At 39.5% G+C, this 14,175-nt stretch overlaps 2 protein-coding genes across 3 annotated transcripts in view; both read right to left on the bottom strand.

The window, feature by feature from the left end:
* Positions 1–862, bottom strand: part of LOC107672822 (biogenesis of lysosome-related organelles complex 1 subunit 4-like) — a 4,971-nt gene extending 4,109 nt beyond the window's left edge. For both annotated transcript variants that reach the window (XM_016466188.1, XM_016466189.1), the window contains exon 1: positions 506–862. In XM_016466188.1, the coding sequence (XP_016321674.1) occupies positions 506–799 (294 nt within the window). In that variant the 5' untranslated portion in view covers positions 800–862. The remainder of the gene's footprint in view (positions 1–505) is intronic.
* Positions 863–2,719: 1,857 nt separating this feature from the next.
* The window catches only part of pard6gb (par-6 family cell polarity regulator gamma b), a 58,730-nt gene continuing 47,274 nt past the window's right edge, over positions 2,720–14,175 (bottom strand). Inside the window, exon 3 of the mRNA XM_016466251.1 lies at positions 2,720–4,841. Within this exon, the coding sequence (XP_016321737.1) occupies positions 3,832–4,841 (1,010 nt within the window). The 3' untranslated portion in view covers positions 2,720–3,831. The remainder of the gene's footprint in view (positions 4,842–14,175) is intronic.

Raw genomic sequence — 14,175 nt, 5'->3', positions numbered from 1 at the left:
TAGCCTTATAATAATTTTGGCCCCCACTACATATATATATATATATATATATATATATATATGCATGTATATATGTATGTATGTATGTATGTATGTATACAATTCTTGTTTAAATACCTGTTGGATAGCAATATCACATTTGTTGTAGTTTGTCCAAATCACAGCTGTGCTAATATTTAGAAGAACAGCATACTATCTTACGTAATAATATAATAATATATTAACCAAGCTGTATAATATAATATAATATAATATAATATAATATAATATAATATAATATAATATAATATAATATAATATAATATAATATAATATAATATAATATAATATAATATAATATAATATAATATAATATAATATAATATAATATAATATAATAACACATTTCATTGTCAAATAAAAAAATAATAATTATCTGTCCTGATTTTATTTAGTTTTTTTTTGTGCGTGTGTAAATTGGTGTTTGGCATTACATTAAACAGGCACAACATTCGTGTTTCCTTACCTCTTCTTCCGCGTTGGCTCTGATATAAGAGGAGTAAGTGATGGCGGTGTGTCTCAGGAGCTCGTCGTCTTGTGTCTGCTCCGGCTGGGTTTCTCCGGCTGCTGAGCTCGGGCTCTGGGCCACTGCAGCGCCGAAGCTCGGGCTCTGAGACACAGTGCCGCTGCTCAGGGCCTCGCTCACCATAGACAGGCTGCTGGTGCTCTGGGACACGATGCCGCTGTCTCTGCTCACCTCCGCGCTGGACTCCTCCAGCGGTGACAGCACCGCTGCCGCTCGGTCGAAGCGATGCTCCATGTTTCGCTGTCCACTGCACCGCTCTTGTTTATGTGGAAGTGAACGCAGAGCAGCATGTGCGCATGCGCGGGTTTAACAGCCAGTCAGAGAACGGCTCGGCCTCATGCTGGTCATGTGACATCAAGGGTCAAACTAAAAAACACAGTAGATAGATTATGTACAAGTATTAATGTTATATTATGTAATTATTAATTTTATATCTATATATGTATAATTTTATATTAGATTAGCTGACATTGGCGTTTCCTGTCCAATGATGGTATTGATAGGCCTATATGTGACCATGGATCATAAAACCAGGGTAACGTTTTTTAAATGTTTGAAATGAGATTTATACATCATCTGAAAGCTGACCAAATAAGCCTTCTATAGATGTATGGTTTGTTAGGATAGGATAATATTTGGCTGAGATACAACAATTTGAAAATCTGGAATCTGAGGATGCAAAAAACAAAAACAAAAAAAAAACTGAGAAAATCACCTTTAAAGTTGTCCAAATTAAGTTCTTAGCAATGCACATTACTAATCAAAAATTAAGTTTTGATATATTTACATTAGGAAATTTACAAAATATCTTCATGCAACATGATCTTTACTTACATGATATTTATCTTTTTTAATATCCTGATTTTTGCCATAAAAGAAAAATTGATAATTTTGACCCATACAATGTATTGTTGGCTATTGCTACAAATATACCTATGCTACTTATGACTGGTTTTGTGGTCCAGGGTCACATATAACATTATTTCATTTAAAATGGTTTGTGAAACAGAATAGAATAGAATAGAATAGAATGTGCGCAAACACAAAATAAATGTGTTGTTTTTTAGGAGCTCATACATATTGAAAAAGTAATGAAAGAACAACAAAATGCATTTTATCCATCTCTGAATTTTATTATGCACTTTTTTAAAAAACGACTGACATCAGTAAAAACAATATAGACAATATTCACATGTATTTTTTGCACTGAAAAGGCTTTAAACTACCATTTTAAATGTGGTTTGACTGCCTGACTAATATATTGTGCTAAGAGGATCATTTAGACACTGAAATATATTGCGTTAAACCATAAATATGACTGAAACTGACTTAAGACATAATCTGTTGTACCCTTTTTCTTTAGTAATGTGCTTTTTAGCTCGTCTTGTTTTGGATTTCTTTTAATTGTATTTATTGTCAGTGGATACACATATAGACGAACCAAGCCATCAACAGTGATACGAATGAAAAAGTATTAATGCAAAACAAAGAATGTGATTTTCAGCAAAAGAGACGCAGTTCAGACAGTGACCAGCAGATGGCGCTCACAACAAATGTATTTCGACTCGCACACGCACGTGTTACATACCATGTCTTTGCTTTTACCAAAATGACAATATTTCCAGTGGTCAGATCCAAATACTTCGTCTGTTTGAGTTTAGTATGTCTGTAGGAGGGGCAGTAAGGCACACAAATGGTGGATATGAAGGTAAGTCTTTGTTCAAGAAGATAAAAACAATGCAGTCAACCTAAAAGCAAAAGAAGGTACATCCACAGTGGTTTTAAATTTTATACAAAAATGATTCCACAGACTCTCTCTCTATAAACAAAATTACTGGGTATAAACTGTGCGTTCCCACTGTATAACAGGATGATATAAGACTATCCATTTAATACCTGAAATTTGACTGGACTTAAAGGGACAGTTCTCCAAATAAAATCATCTTTCACTCACCCTCACATGTTCCAAACCTGTATGAGTTTCTTCTGTTGAACACAAAAGAAGATACTTTGAAGAATGTTGGTGACCAAACAGTTGATGGTAGCCATTGACTCGAGAAAAAAAAAAATGATGTTAGTCATTGGCTACCGTCAACTGTTTGGTTCTTCAAAACATCTTTCAACAGAAGAAAGAAACTCATACATGTTTGGAACAACCTGAGGGTGAGTAAATTATTATTTAATTTTTATTTTAGGGTGATCTATCCCTTTAAGTATGCTCAGTGGCTGCATTAACACAAAAGCCATTAAAGATGACTACTATTGACTACTACGAGACAGCATTCTGTTCTGTTGTGGGGATTTGAGTGGAGGTCAGAGGTGAGGCTTCATTAACAGTGAGGTGACAGAAAATATGTGTACGGACTAAACACAGAGAGAACCAACAGACTCACATTCTGTTGTACTCTCGAAGTCAAAAGGTCTTCAAGAAGACATACAAGTGTGAAATACCTATAAGTGATGACCCATTACACTCCACTGCAGTCAAATAAACCAGAAACCAAGACAAATGAAACCCTACAAGACCAAAGTCAACATAATAGTTAATGTCTTACAGCATATTTTATGATATTTTAACTGAGATGGTAATCTAAACAAAATTTCCGCAATTTCCAAAAAGCCTTTTTTGAATGCTGACACAAGTGATATTCATATATTTGGAAACCAACATTCTGAGGGTATCTGCCAAATAGTATATTTAGTGCATATAAATGTATTACACATACAGCAGATACATATTTATCACTAAAAAATATGATAATTAATAATAATACTATTCAGGTATTAACTTAGATTGGGCAAGGCAAACAAAAATGTGTGTTTCTGATTAAGTGTAAATTCATTTTGGCATTTGCCTAATGCAACTGGCTTTTCTATTACACCGGGGCAAATGTTTGTTTTCAAATACAAACCGTAACCAGAAGACAACAGAACGCACAGGTCTAAACCCAATTTCTGGTCCCAAGAGATATTTAGGTAACATGATAAAAATTAACCTCAAAACAAAAACTGAGAAACACTGATAGACAAAGATAAAAAAGTGGCTCTGCTTAGAAAAAGAGACACATACCACTAAATCTGAAACATTTTTGACATTACAACACAGGGAAAGCAAACATTTAAAAGAATAAAATTGCAGATATTGTTTCTGTTAAATTATTCATTTTCCAAAACCCTTAAAAGTTTGGCGAGGTTCAAAGTCAAGTCTGATGTCCCAGGCTGAAAGGCAGAGTCTCTGGGAGGGCTGGATTTTATGTGACTATGTACTATAAAGTGATGACTGTGCCATCCTCCTCCACCCCTCCTCTGGGTAAAACCAGGCTGTGACGGGGGTCTGTCCTCAGGCTGCTGAGGATTTTGTGTAGGCTGCCGTTGCTCTCCCGCATAGCGGGGTTGCTGCTGTGGTAGGGGTGGTGTTGGAGGGTAAGGTCCTTGTGCAACTTGTAACTCAAACTATTGTGCACTGTGCCATTAAAGCTCGGTTGAGAGTGGAAAGAGGCTGTGGACACGGTGGATGGCGGCCTCGTTTGGGGTTGCGTAGGGGGGCTGGGAGGGGTCACTGTGGTCATTTGCGTCTGGGACCGGGATGCAGTTGAAGCCACCGAGGCATTGGAGCGGCGTGATGGGCGCTTCATGTTGCTCTCAATTACGATGTCCGACTCCTCGTCACTCTCCAGATCATCTGGACTGTAGCCATGAGAGATGGCAGTGGCACCGGTGGGAGCGGTGATGGCGGGGTATCCCACCGAACCACTGCTGTCGGATGACTGACCTGAGCTGCCCGAGATACGACTGCTGCGCACCACATTGTTGCGCTGGTTCACCGGCTTCACGGTCACGATAAGGTTGTGGCTGTTTGCGATCATCATGTCAGTCACCTGGTCCAACGTTTTTCCTGTCACCTCGATGCCATTGACCTCCAAGACCTCATCATTGACGGCCAGCAGGCCCGTGCTCTCAGCCAGGCCTCCAGGTACCAGACGGGAAATGAAGATACCTGGGACCTTTTCCAAGCCGTGGGGTGTGACACGGACACTGGTTCCATCACGGATGTAGAATCCCAGGGGCTTGTCTGAGCCATGCCGGTAGAGTCGAACTCTCCGGTGAGATTCAGGAAGGATGTCCACGTCAATAATGGATGACACAGGACGGAAATCCTGAGGCATGCCAATGCGGATGTGGGGCCGTTTGCGGTTCAGGTCGTTGCGAAGAGTGACCACGGCCTTCTTTTTCCGGGTCAGAGTGCTGGTGCCAAAGTTGCTGTAGTCAACCTCTTCTGCAAGAGTAAACAAGAATGACAACTGTTAATAGCTTAAGCCTCAAGTATGTACAGAAACATGGTAAAGCAAGAGATTGGATAAGTTTGTTAAACTTCAGCCTTCGTACTGTTGGAAAGTAAAGCTTCATATGAAGTTGATGAGGACAAGCAAACAAATCTAATCAAACCTGCTGGACGGTTTATACCCCTCAGATGCTCCATGGATTGATGTAACATGCTTTTTCTGGCAAGTTAACTCAAAACATGAGGCCACCTTTGAGGCCATCATTACAAAAACGTACCCTCAACTAGTGACAGAACACAACGGTCTCTGTTCAAGGTATTCAGCAGAGATGAAGGTATCTGCATGTTCTGATGTATGCTGATAAGTGCTGTAAGAGCTCCATGTTACTGGAGCACGTAGATTAAGGGTGCTTTCACACCTGTAGATCGATTGCTTTGTTCCGAAACAGGGATTAAAATTTTTTTCAATGTTGCTTTTTATTCTTGGTGCGTTTGCTTTCACACGGCAAAGTTTCTAAACGGACCAAATTTGTTAATACAAGTCACGTGCGAGTAAACTGTTCTCTCATTGGTCAAAGTTCCACAGTTTATTTTCCGGGATTCCACCGCTGTCACGGCTGTCATCCGTCAGGATGGAACGACAACAGCTTTGTGGGCTTATTGTTGTTTTTTTGTTTGGCATTATAAAATGAAAAAGTGCGCTTTTTTATTTTGAATGGCGAAGACGTGCTCACCCACAGACATTCACAGGTTCATTTTGAAGTATTAGCAAAACAACAAAGCTAATGCTTTTCACGGAACTTACGTAATTACCCATTATACATTGTGATATAGCCTGGTCCGTTGGTCCGTTAGATCGGATTGCTTTCTCACTACAAGCAAACCACTCCAGAGTTCGTTTTCAATCGAGCCGAGACCACCTCGTTCAGGCAATCTCGGACCGATTGTTTTGGCGCGGATTCAAGCGCGATTGCCGTGTTCCCATCTGCCCAAACGAACTGAGCTAAGGGGGGAAATGCGCCAGGTTTCCGAAACAACGGGCCAGGTGTTAAAGCACCCTAAGAGATCAAGTGTGATCACAAGTCCTACTGACACAACACATCTTAAAACAGAAATGCATTACTGAAATGCCCCCATAGGGACGGGGACCTGCTTACCTTGGTGAGGTACTTGTGAGACTAATGATAGAATATAACTTGAGTAGCACAGAGTGTTTTAATAAGGCTTCTTTTTGAACACAAACATAACTTGCTTATGATGTTTTTATCCCCCTCTGTGCTGAGTCAGACAGCAACCACACCTGGACTTTTCGTTGTGGATATAAGGTATAGTTTCCAGTGCAAGTTTAACTGACTTCCCAGCATGAGTTCTCAGGGAAATAAAGGCAAGAAAATGCCCACCTTGTGTTCAATTACTCTCAAATCAATTTTTAAAAAAGCTTCCGAATTTTCCTCAAAGCATCCAGCCGCAGTTGTTCTTAGTTTGACTCTTTGTCGGCCTGATTATTTTGATTGAGTCCAGACAGGCTTTTATTATGTCCTGGAATTTCAGCCACAACTGCAAGTCTCTTGATAGGAAACACACTGAAGTGTTTCTGCTTCTGGCCTTCATTAGGAGGGTACTGTTCTCCAAATGTCCACCCTCAACTGTCTTTTTCTGAGAAGAACTTTGAACATATAACGGAACTTAGGGACTGGTGAAAGGTGTAATTTGTAGGTAAGCAAATACAAAGTTGATCCTGGAAGCTGGGACTTGGAGTTGGGGCAATGAATGTGTTTTTTAGGTTTGCCTGGCAGAAACTAGACTCCACTGGATTTTCCATTCTGTCTCCCGGTGACCAGTACGGGCTGGTATCGGCACAGACCCAATGTGGATTCTTTAACCTCCAATGGGACTGAGAGTAAGGGCAAGCCAATAAGTCACCAAGCCTAAACTACTCCTGACAGAGTAATCCTCACTGCACTGATGCATGATGGGAAAACAAATTCAGTTCAGTGATCAAAGGACAGCTGGCTGTTTCCAGACATTTCCAGGGCAAAGTGAATGGCCCAGTGCCTACCAGACAGAAAACAAAGTCTACAGGTTCAAGAAAGGCAACAATATTGCCCAAGAAGGTTTCATTAATTGGCAGTTTTCATAAAAGAGAGGGATGTTGAGTCAATAGCTGATGAACAACATGCCCAAATGATTATTTCATACATTCTTTTATACAAACAAATGTTGCAAACCACAATCCTGTTCATTAAAGGTTTGGCACTAAATGGTGGAAATTTGGGTTATGGACTTGTCTACAATACTAACTTGAGGGCAAAATTGTATTTTTTTTTTTTCTTTTTGAAAAACATAGATTTTTAAACTATCATTTGTCTTGTGGTTGCAGAGATTAGGCAAACAAGGCCTACAAACATTTAACTCTGCCCAGAGAAAGCGGAGAAAAAATGTATCATATGCTGTCATTCAGAAATAGACAGCTTAAACAAATAAAGTAATGTTTCAATGCTGTGCCTTGCACTGCAGTCACCTGACTAGGCTCCATGGGAAGGGGCCCAGTCCAAGTGTCAGGGGTCACTGGAGATGTGGTGGCCGAGCCTGGTAGGAATAAACCCTACATTCCACCACACAGTGCCTCAACTAGGAATGCAGAAGTTGTTTCACAACTTAACCGAGATGACCCACAACATGTTTGAAGCATAACTCATCAGTTGACCATAGCAGTACGGTCCCCCTCAGTCACCCACGGGTGGGTGTGGGAAAGAGGAGTGGGCGAGATCTCAGGCCTTTGTTCATTTCGTCCCACCTCTCGTTAACTTGCACACTGAAAGGGTCCCTTTTCAAGTTCCGTTAAATTTTTTACAAATGCTCATAAAAGCAGGACTCAAAAGAGTTTTACGACCAATCATTATGCCTACCAACACCGTTTATTTTCCCATTTTCTCCTGCATTTCCTACCGTGTGTTCTGGTGAAACTGCCAATGCGATCCACTTTCCTATTTCCAAAACACCCTGCCCAAATTCCTGTCTGGGTTCTATTATTTGTGCTTGCTGTCACTGTCATGCTGGTGAAGAATGCTCTTGGTGGGAGTCATCCACCGAAGCCACGAGTGAATAAAGTGATGTGCATTACTCAACACAATTCTGCATGACAATACCTTGCCTGTGAGGCCAACCAGCTTGCGATGAGAAGACTATATATTACCCTGACAAACAGAACGTTGATTTCCATAACATGACCAAACTATCAGAAGAAAGACAGGGAACTCTAACGTGAACTGCATATATTATCCGATTATATACATATAAAGCAGACACAGGTACTCAAGGGTTCACCGCAATGCAGAATCAGGGGTAATGGCTCTCAGACAGAGCCCCATGGGACAGTCCGTCTGTGTTTGCTTTAAACCGTCGCACTCAAATTTCCCTGTATGAATGGAGCGATGGCTTTTGGCTTCTCTCTGTACCCTGAGAGAGATTAAAGGCACGAAGCCCCTCCTTCACGGGTGCACACTCAGCAGAGCTCTTTATGCAGGCTCCTACACACCTCTATGAGTTTTAACTCGTGTTACCAACAGTGCATTGACATACACATCTGGGAGAAGTTAGCAGGCTGCGGTGAAGGGTGGAGACTGTGACGGGAGATTAAGCTCCCTTGCCATTTTTTTGCGATGTTGCATTAGGACTGCTTTTAACAGGTAGCCAAACTACGAAAGTTATTTTGGACATTCCACCAAGTCTACCCTGGTAAAGAAGGAATTCAGCTGAAATGTACAGGTTGCACATCCACTGTGCAATTCACATGCTTCTCAATGCAGCTCTGCACATAAACCATCGCTACACGAAAACATGTGCTCAGTGTTTAACCTTGTTCTCCACCCCCCATATGTTCTGCAAGTGTGGCCAAGTTTAGGACATGACTGCCAAGAGTCCTTTAGGCCCAACACATAACTAAGCATGTCCTATCATTACATGACAATCACTGCGGCTGCCAGTACGTAACATCCATGAAAATGTAAATAAAGGCTATTACCAGTGATCACGTAAAGCACTGAGGTTGAAAGTAAATGTTTGGTTATGAAGTGTGTTCAGGGCTAACAAAAAGATGTGGGGAACTGAGGAAGACAGTCAGGAAGCAGAACATGGTTCAGGATGCACTGGTTGCCCTCTTCAGGCTGTGGTGTGTGTCGGTGGTACATTTATGACCTCATATGCATGAGTAAGAGGAAACTGATCAGTTTCAGCCCTGATGAACAAAGACAAAACATGGCCCAGGTTGAAAACTCTTCATTTGATTCTGTATGAGAAAAATACTTGCTTTTGCTGGGGTCTCCAGACCTAGTACCATGATCAAAGCTGATGTGACCCTTAAAGGAGCAATTCATCCAAAAATTATCCCATAATTTACTCACCCTCAAGCCATCCAGTGCATGATGTAGGACACAGACGTAACAGAAGCTAAGGTGAGAACTGAGGAATGTGGAGGCACATTTTAAAATGGATATGAACACAAATCTACAGTATAGCCAAACAACTCAAAAGGTTATCATATGTTGTAACTCGTGAACACAGAAGTTGCCAGAAGTCAGTGATAATAGTTTATAAAGTTTTAAATATGGATATTTTTCTTCCAAAAACCCATCGCTTTGCTTCAGAAGGCATTCATTAACCCACTGGAGTCGTATGGATTACTTTTATGATGGATGGATGGATGGATGTTCTTTTTGGAGCTTCAGAAACTCACAAAGTCAGGTTATTAGTTAATATATCTCTGATTGTATTCATCTGAAAGAAGAAAGGCATATTGACCTAGGATGGCTTGAGCATGGGTAAATTATGGAATAATTTTCATTTTTAAGTGAACTATTCCTTTAAGACAATAATGAAGATTAACACTGCTATGCTCTGTCAACGTTAACCTTGTGTTTGTAGGCACCTGTCACCATCTGTACAGTGGAAAAGCTCTTCCAAACACAAGCAAGACAAGTTGTGATGAGCCAAATCATCATTCAAGTACAAAAGACGTTAATAGAAGAAATAAAATTGCATTTTGAAAGATTTATAGTGACAGTTGTCTGAGAGATTTGCCCTTTCTTGTAATGCACCATTGATGAATCAATGTAATTACGGATATGCAATTTTAAAATATTATTAGGTGTGTTTGCCAATACAAATGTCACCATTATTGGTATTCATACTTTGGGTTCGCAGTCTGTTTCTAAGTGATTAAACTTACAATGTATGTCTGATGGATGATAAAATAGGCAAACAATTGCCATAGATTTAGATTAAAAGAGGGACCTCAGCCATTTGCAGGGATACTTAGAGGGGGTGGGATGCTTTTGACTTGGCAACTAAGCAACCACTCAGAATACAACAGAAACTGCATAGCAACACACTGGCAATGACCTGCAGATCCCTGGCATTGTGGCACCACTCTTTATACATAAGATTTTTTTTTACTGCATTACTATGGTAAGGTGACACTTTGGTGTATTTTGTTAATAATGCAATGCCAATACAACAATGTATTAAAAACCAAAGCAGGCACATTCAGTGCAAGTGGACGGGGCAATGATATCCTAAAACTCCATTTAATCCACAGATTTGCTATCTGCTACACTGTACTCCTGCAGCGCTCCCAGAGGTCATGCGGTGTGCGTTTGACTCATCAGTGATTAGCGGGTGAGTCCTCATCTGGCTCTGACCTCATCCTGCATTTGAGATGATCCCAACCCCCCAAACAAGCTGCTAAGTGAGACGTTCCAGATCTGCTCTCTAATCTCTCACTGTCACGGGTGACACCAAACAGCACCGGGTTTAGAGGGGGTGCAGGAATGAGGGAGGATTAAGGTGTTAATGACACCCGCAATCTGTCCCTTTAAAGCTGTTTGTGGAGGAAAGAAAAAGTAGGCTAATCAGATAAACAGGGTGAAAAGATTCCTTGCACCCAAGTCGAGCTAAGAAACTTCTAGGCAAATGCATTTAGATTGAAGTAGATGCAGACCACTTTTTATTTAAAAAAAATGGCACAAATACATTGGGTATTCTGGTTATTTCCATTAAATCACTTTTAAACAAAATTAACAACACATAATGTACCTCTACAACTGAAAAAAGTTTTACCCCAGTTGGTAACACTTTATTTTGATAGTCCACTTCAGCCATTCTGTTGACTATAAGTAGCTTTGCAACTTTGCAGTCAATTTGTTTTACTAAACTTAACAGTCTACTAGCGCTCTACTAATAGTCTAATGAGAGTTAGTTGACATGTTACTCATAGTTAGCAGAATTGATAAAGTGGACTATAGAAATAAAGCAAGTGTTTACTACTTTACTTAAAATTCAAAATTAATTTTCTTTCTTGAATGTTCTTCGTCATAGATTCTTTAATTCATGAGCACACTGTTCCACAGAAAAATACAATTTGTTTTCATAATCTTTCATCATGCCTCTGAAATTACTTTCCTTTTTAGTTGGTCACCAATCCTTACTATTTTTTCAGCCCCTTTCCTTTATTTACCTGTCATATAGAGACCACTTTTCACTCACAAATGGATAAAACCAAGTCCAGCCCTATCTTTTTTGTTGAAGATCCTGTTTGAATCTAAAATACGTCACGTTACAGAACTAAAATCTGTCACATGAACTTTATTATTAAGTTTAATACCCATACAACCATGGTAGCATTTTCAATCATTCAAATATTATACCATCATTCTGTTGGCATTTCACAAAGCTTAAAGGGGTCATATGATGCTGCTAAAAAGAACATTATTGTTTAGCTTCAAATAATGACAGTATTCTATAAAAATTATTTGCATTCCGATCTTGACATCAAAAGGCACAAAAATATTTTTTTATTTTATTCCATGGATTTTACCCATTTACCTCCACTTGTTCCCAGTGTTTTTCTGCAACCACTATGCGTGCGCAGCTGCAAATGACGTAACTGTGACGTCTACTCTAAATTGGTCTATACTACAGCGAGAATAAAAGTTACGCCTTCTTTCTTTGCGTGAACATTTGGGCGGCGTTATGCAAATCTTCCCAGATAGTGACGTAGGTATGTGGGGGCGTGTTAGAACGAGCCGTTTTAGGGAGGCGTGGTTGACTCTTAACTTTTATAAAGAATATCTCTTTGGATTTGAGACTTTAGTCTTTGCAACTTTACAGATCTTCTTTATGCATCAAGAGCTTGTAACACTCCAAAGAGAAAGGAAAAATTTTAATCGCATCATATGACCCCTTTAAGATTTTGTTTAAGAATAGTCACGTGTATATTGCAACTACTCAAGTACAATGCCCTTTCATAATACGCCAAATAAATAAATAAAAACAATGGTAAATGTAGAAGAAAATGGATGTTGGTTTGGAAACAGTAACTAAATAGCTTCACTCTATCATCTTCCAAAAAGGATGAACTATTCACAATGCAAGGCAAAAACAATGTTGAGAAACCAATGATGAAAATGATTCCAAACCACAGCAAAAAATGCTTTCACTGCAATTTGCTTTTCTGCAGAGTCTAAGCTTTGAATTATGCTGTGGTTTATGAGAGAAAATTATGCTGCAGTCTTTACATAAATAATGAGAAAATACTGCATTCATGGCAAGTTAGAACTCCTGAAAGAATCGGTTTCTTCATGTTTACTTTTGGTGAGGGTCTGAAGTCACATTCCCACACAAAAACGGAGACTTGCAGGGAAAGTATTAGGAGTCTTTAAGTAAAAGATTCAACAAAAACATTTTTTTAAGATGCCAGGAGTGTCGGCCACACGAGTCAGTCATGCCTCATGAGGACGAGCGTCTTTCTTCCTGATGTTACTGAGAAAGTGTTCTGAAGGTCTGGGCAGGTTGAGGCTGGTCTTCCACACCTGTACTCAACACACACCCTTTCACAACCCACTTCCTGAATGAGACCTGCTGAAATGTGTGCCAAGATCTCAGATTCCACCTCGCTCCGCTGCCTCTGTTTGCCATGATGACACTCACGTGTAGACACGTCTAGCACGTAACACACACTCACTCACCCACACAGATGAGGTCTAAATACATTAAAAACAGATACCGGACTTCAGAAAGCCAAAGTAATCTTTCTTTATCTAATATTTTGATAAAAAGCAACAAATTATGAATGAACTAAGAAATATAACAATGAAACTTCATGTTCCATCATAAAAGCATAATGACACGTCATGGTCACACAGTCTTGCTACACAAGTTCAGCCAAAGGTCCTATCAAACGCTTCAAGCTGTCAATTTCTCCGGAGCAACAGCATCTGGTTTAACTGGCTTCTCCCACATTCACAGCTGAACTCCTCAACCGCACGGAAGCAGAGATTTGCAGGTGGCCCACAGATTTCTGCTGAGAGGTGGATCTGTTTTGACCTCAAGCCGTCAAATCTGTTATCTAACAAAGAGTTACAGACTAAATCAAAATCATTAGGTGGACGACACTAATGAACCAACATATTTTGATGTAAATACGCTGGTTCAAGATGCAGGTTCTCTCACAAGAAACTAGAGAATTACTACCATAATCACAGTTGTGCTTGGTCGTTATTGTGCCCCTTACACAAACCACTTAACCTAAGGCTACTTAGTTGAGACCGCCCCACTAATCAGTGGACTGTAAAGCAACTGGAGATAAAAGTCTTTGCTAATTGGCAAGCGACAACTTAGGGCTTGGCGATATAGCTAAAAAAGTTATCAACGATATAATGCTTCATATTGTTCGGTATCTATAATTATTGACATTTTTTATAACCTTTTTTAAAACAAAGAGCAGTAGAATTTTTTTTTTTTTATTTAACCACTGTATTTTTAAATTAACTCAATTTATTGAGACAAACAACAAATATTTTTTTTGTTTTAACAGTCAAACACACAATAAAAATTAAACAAATATCTAATTTCTAATGTTTTATATGCAGATTAAATAGGTTTTAAGGAAACGTTTAGCTTGTCTCCCGAGGCCACAGGAGGACGCAATGAGCAAAATAATGCAGCACATAATGTCAACGCATGGAAATAACTGTCTATTAAAAAAACGTGCATTACGTCTAAATTAACTCATATAAATCGAATATAAAAGAGCCAAATCGCCCATCACGCAGATTGCATTTAAAAACATAAAAGAGACGCAGTGAAAAGGAATAAACCTCCATAAATTCGCGATGTGTTTTCTAAAAGTTTAAACTGTTTTAACTTTTCATGGTTACATCTCTTGTGTGAGACGCAAGTACAGCAGTCATATTTGTCCGTCTAGAATGCGCTGAATATGCGTTCTGTGTGAATGGCTTGGTTTCGGTTTTAACCTAATCAAGATCTTCTC

This window comes from Sinocyclocheilus anshuiensis, unplaced genomic scaffold, assembly GCF_001515605.1.
Source record: "Sinocyclocheilus anshuiensis isolate Anshui unplaced genomic scaffold, SAMN03320099.WGS_v1.1 scaffold132, whole genome shotgun sequence".
NCBI classification, from domain to species: Eukaryota; Metazoa; Chordata; class Actinopteri; order Cypriniformes; family Cyprinidae; genus Sinocyclocheilus; species Sinocyclocheilus anshuiensis.
Note: the sequence above shows the minus strand (reverse complement) of the source record. Positions and strands in the feature narration are given on the sequence as shown.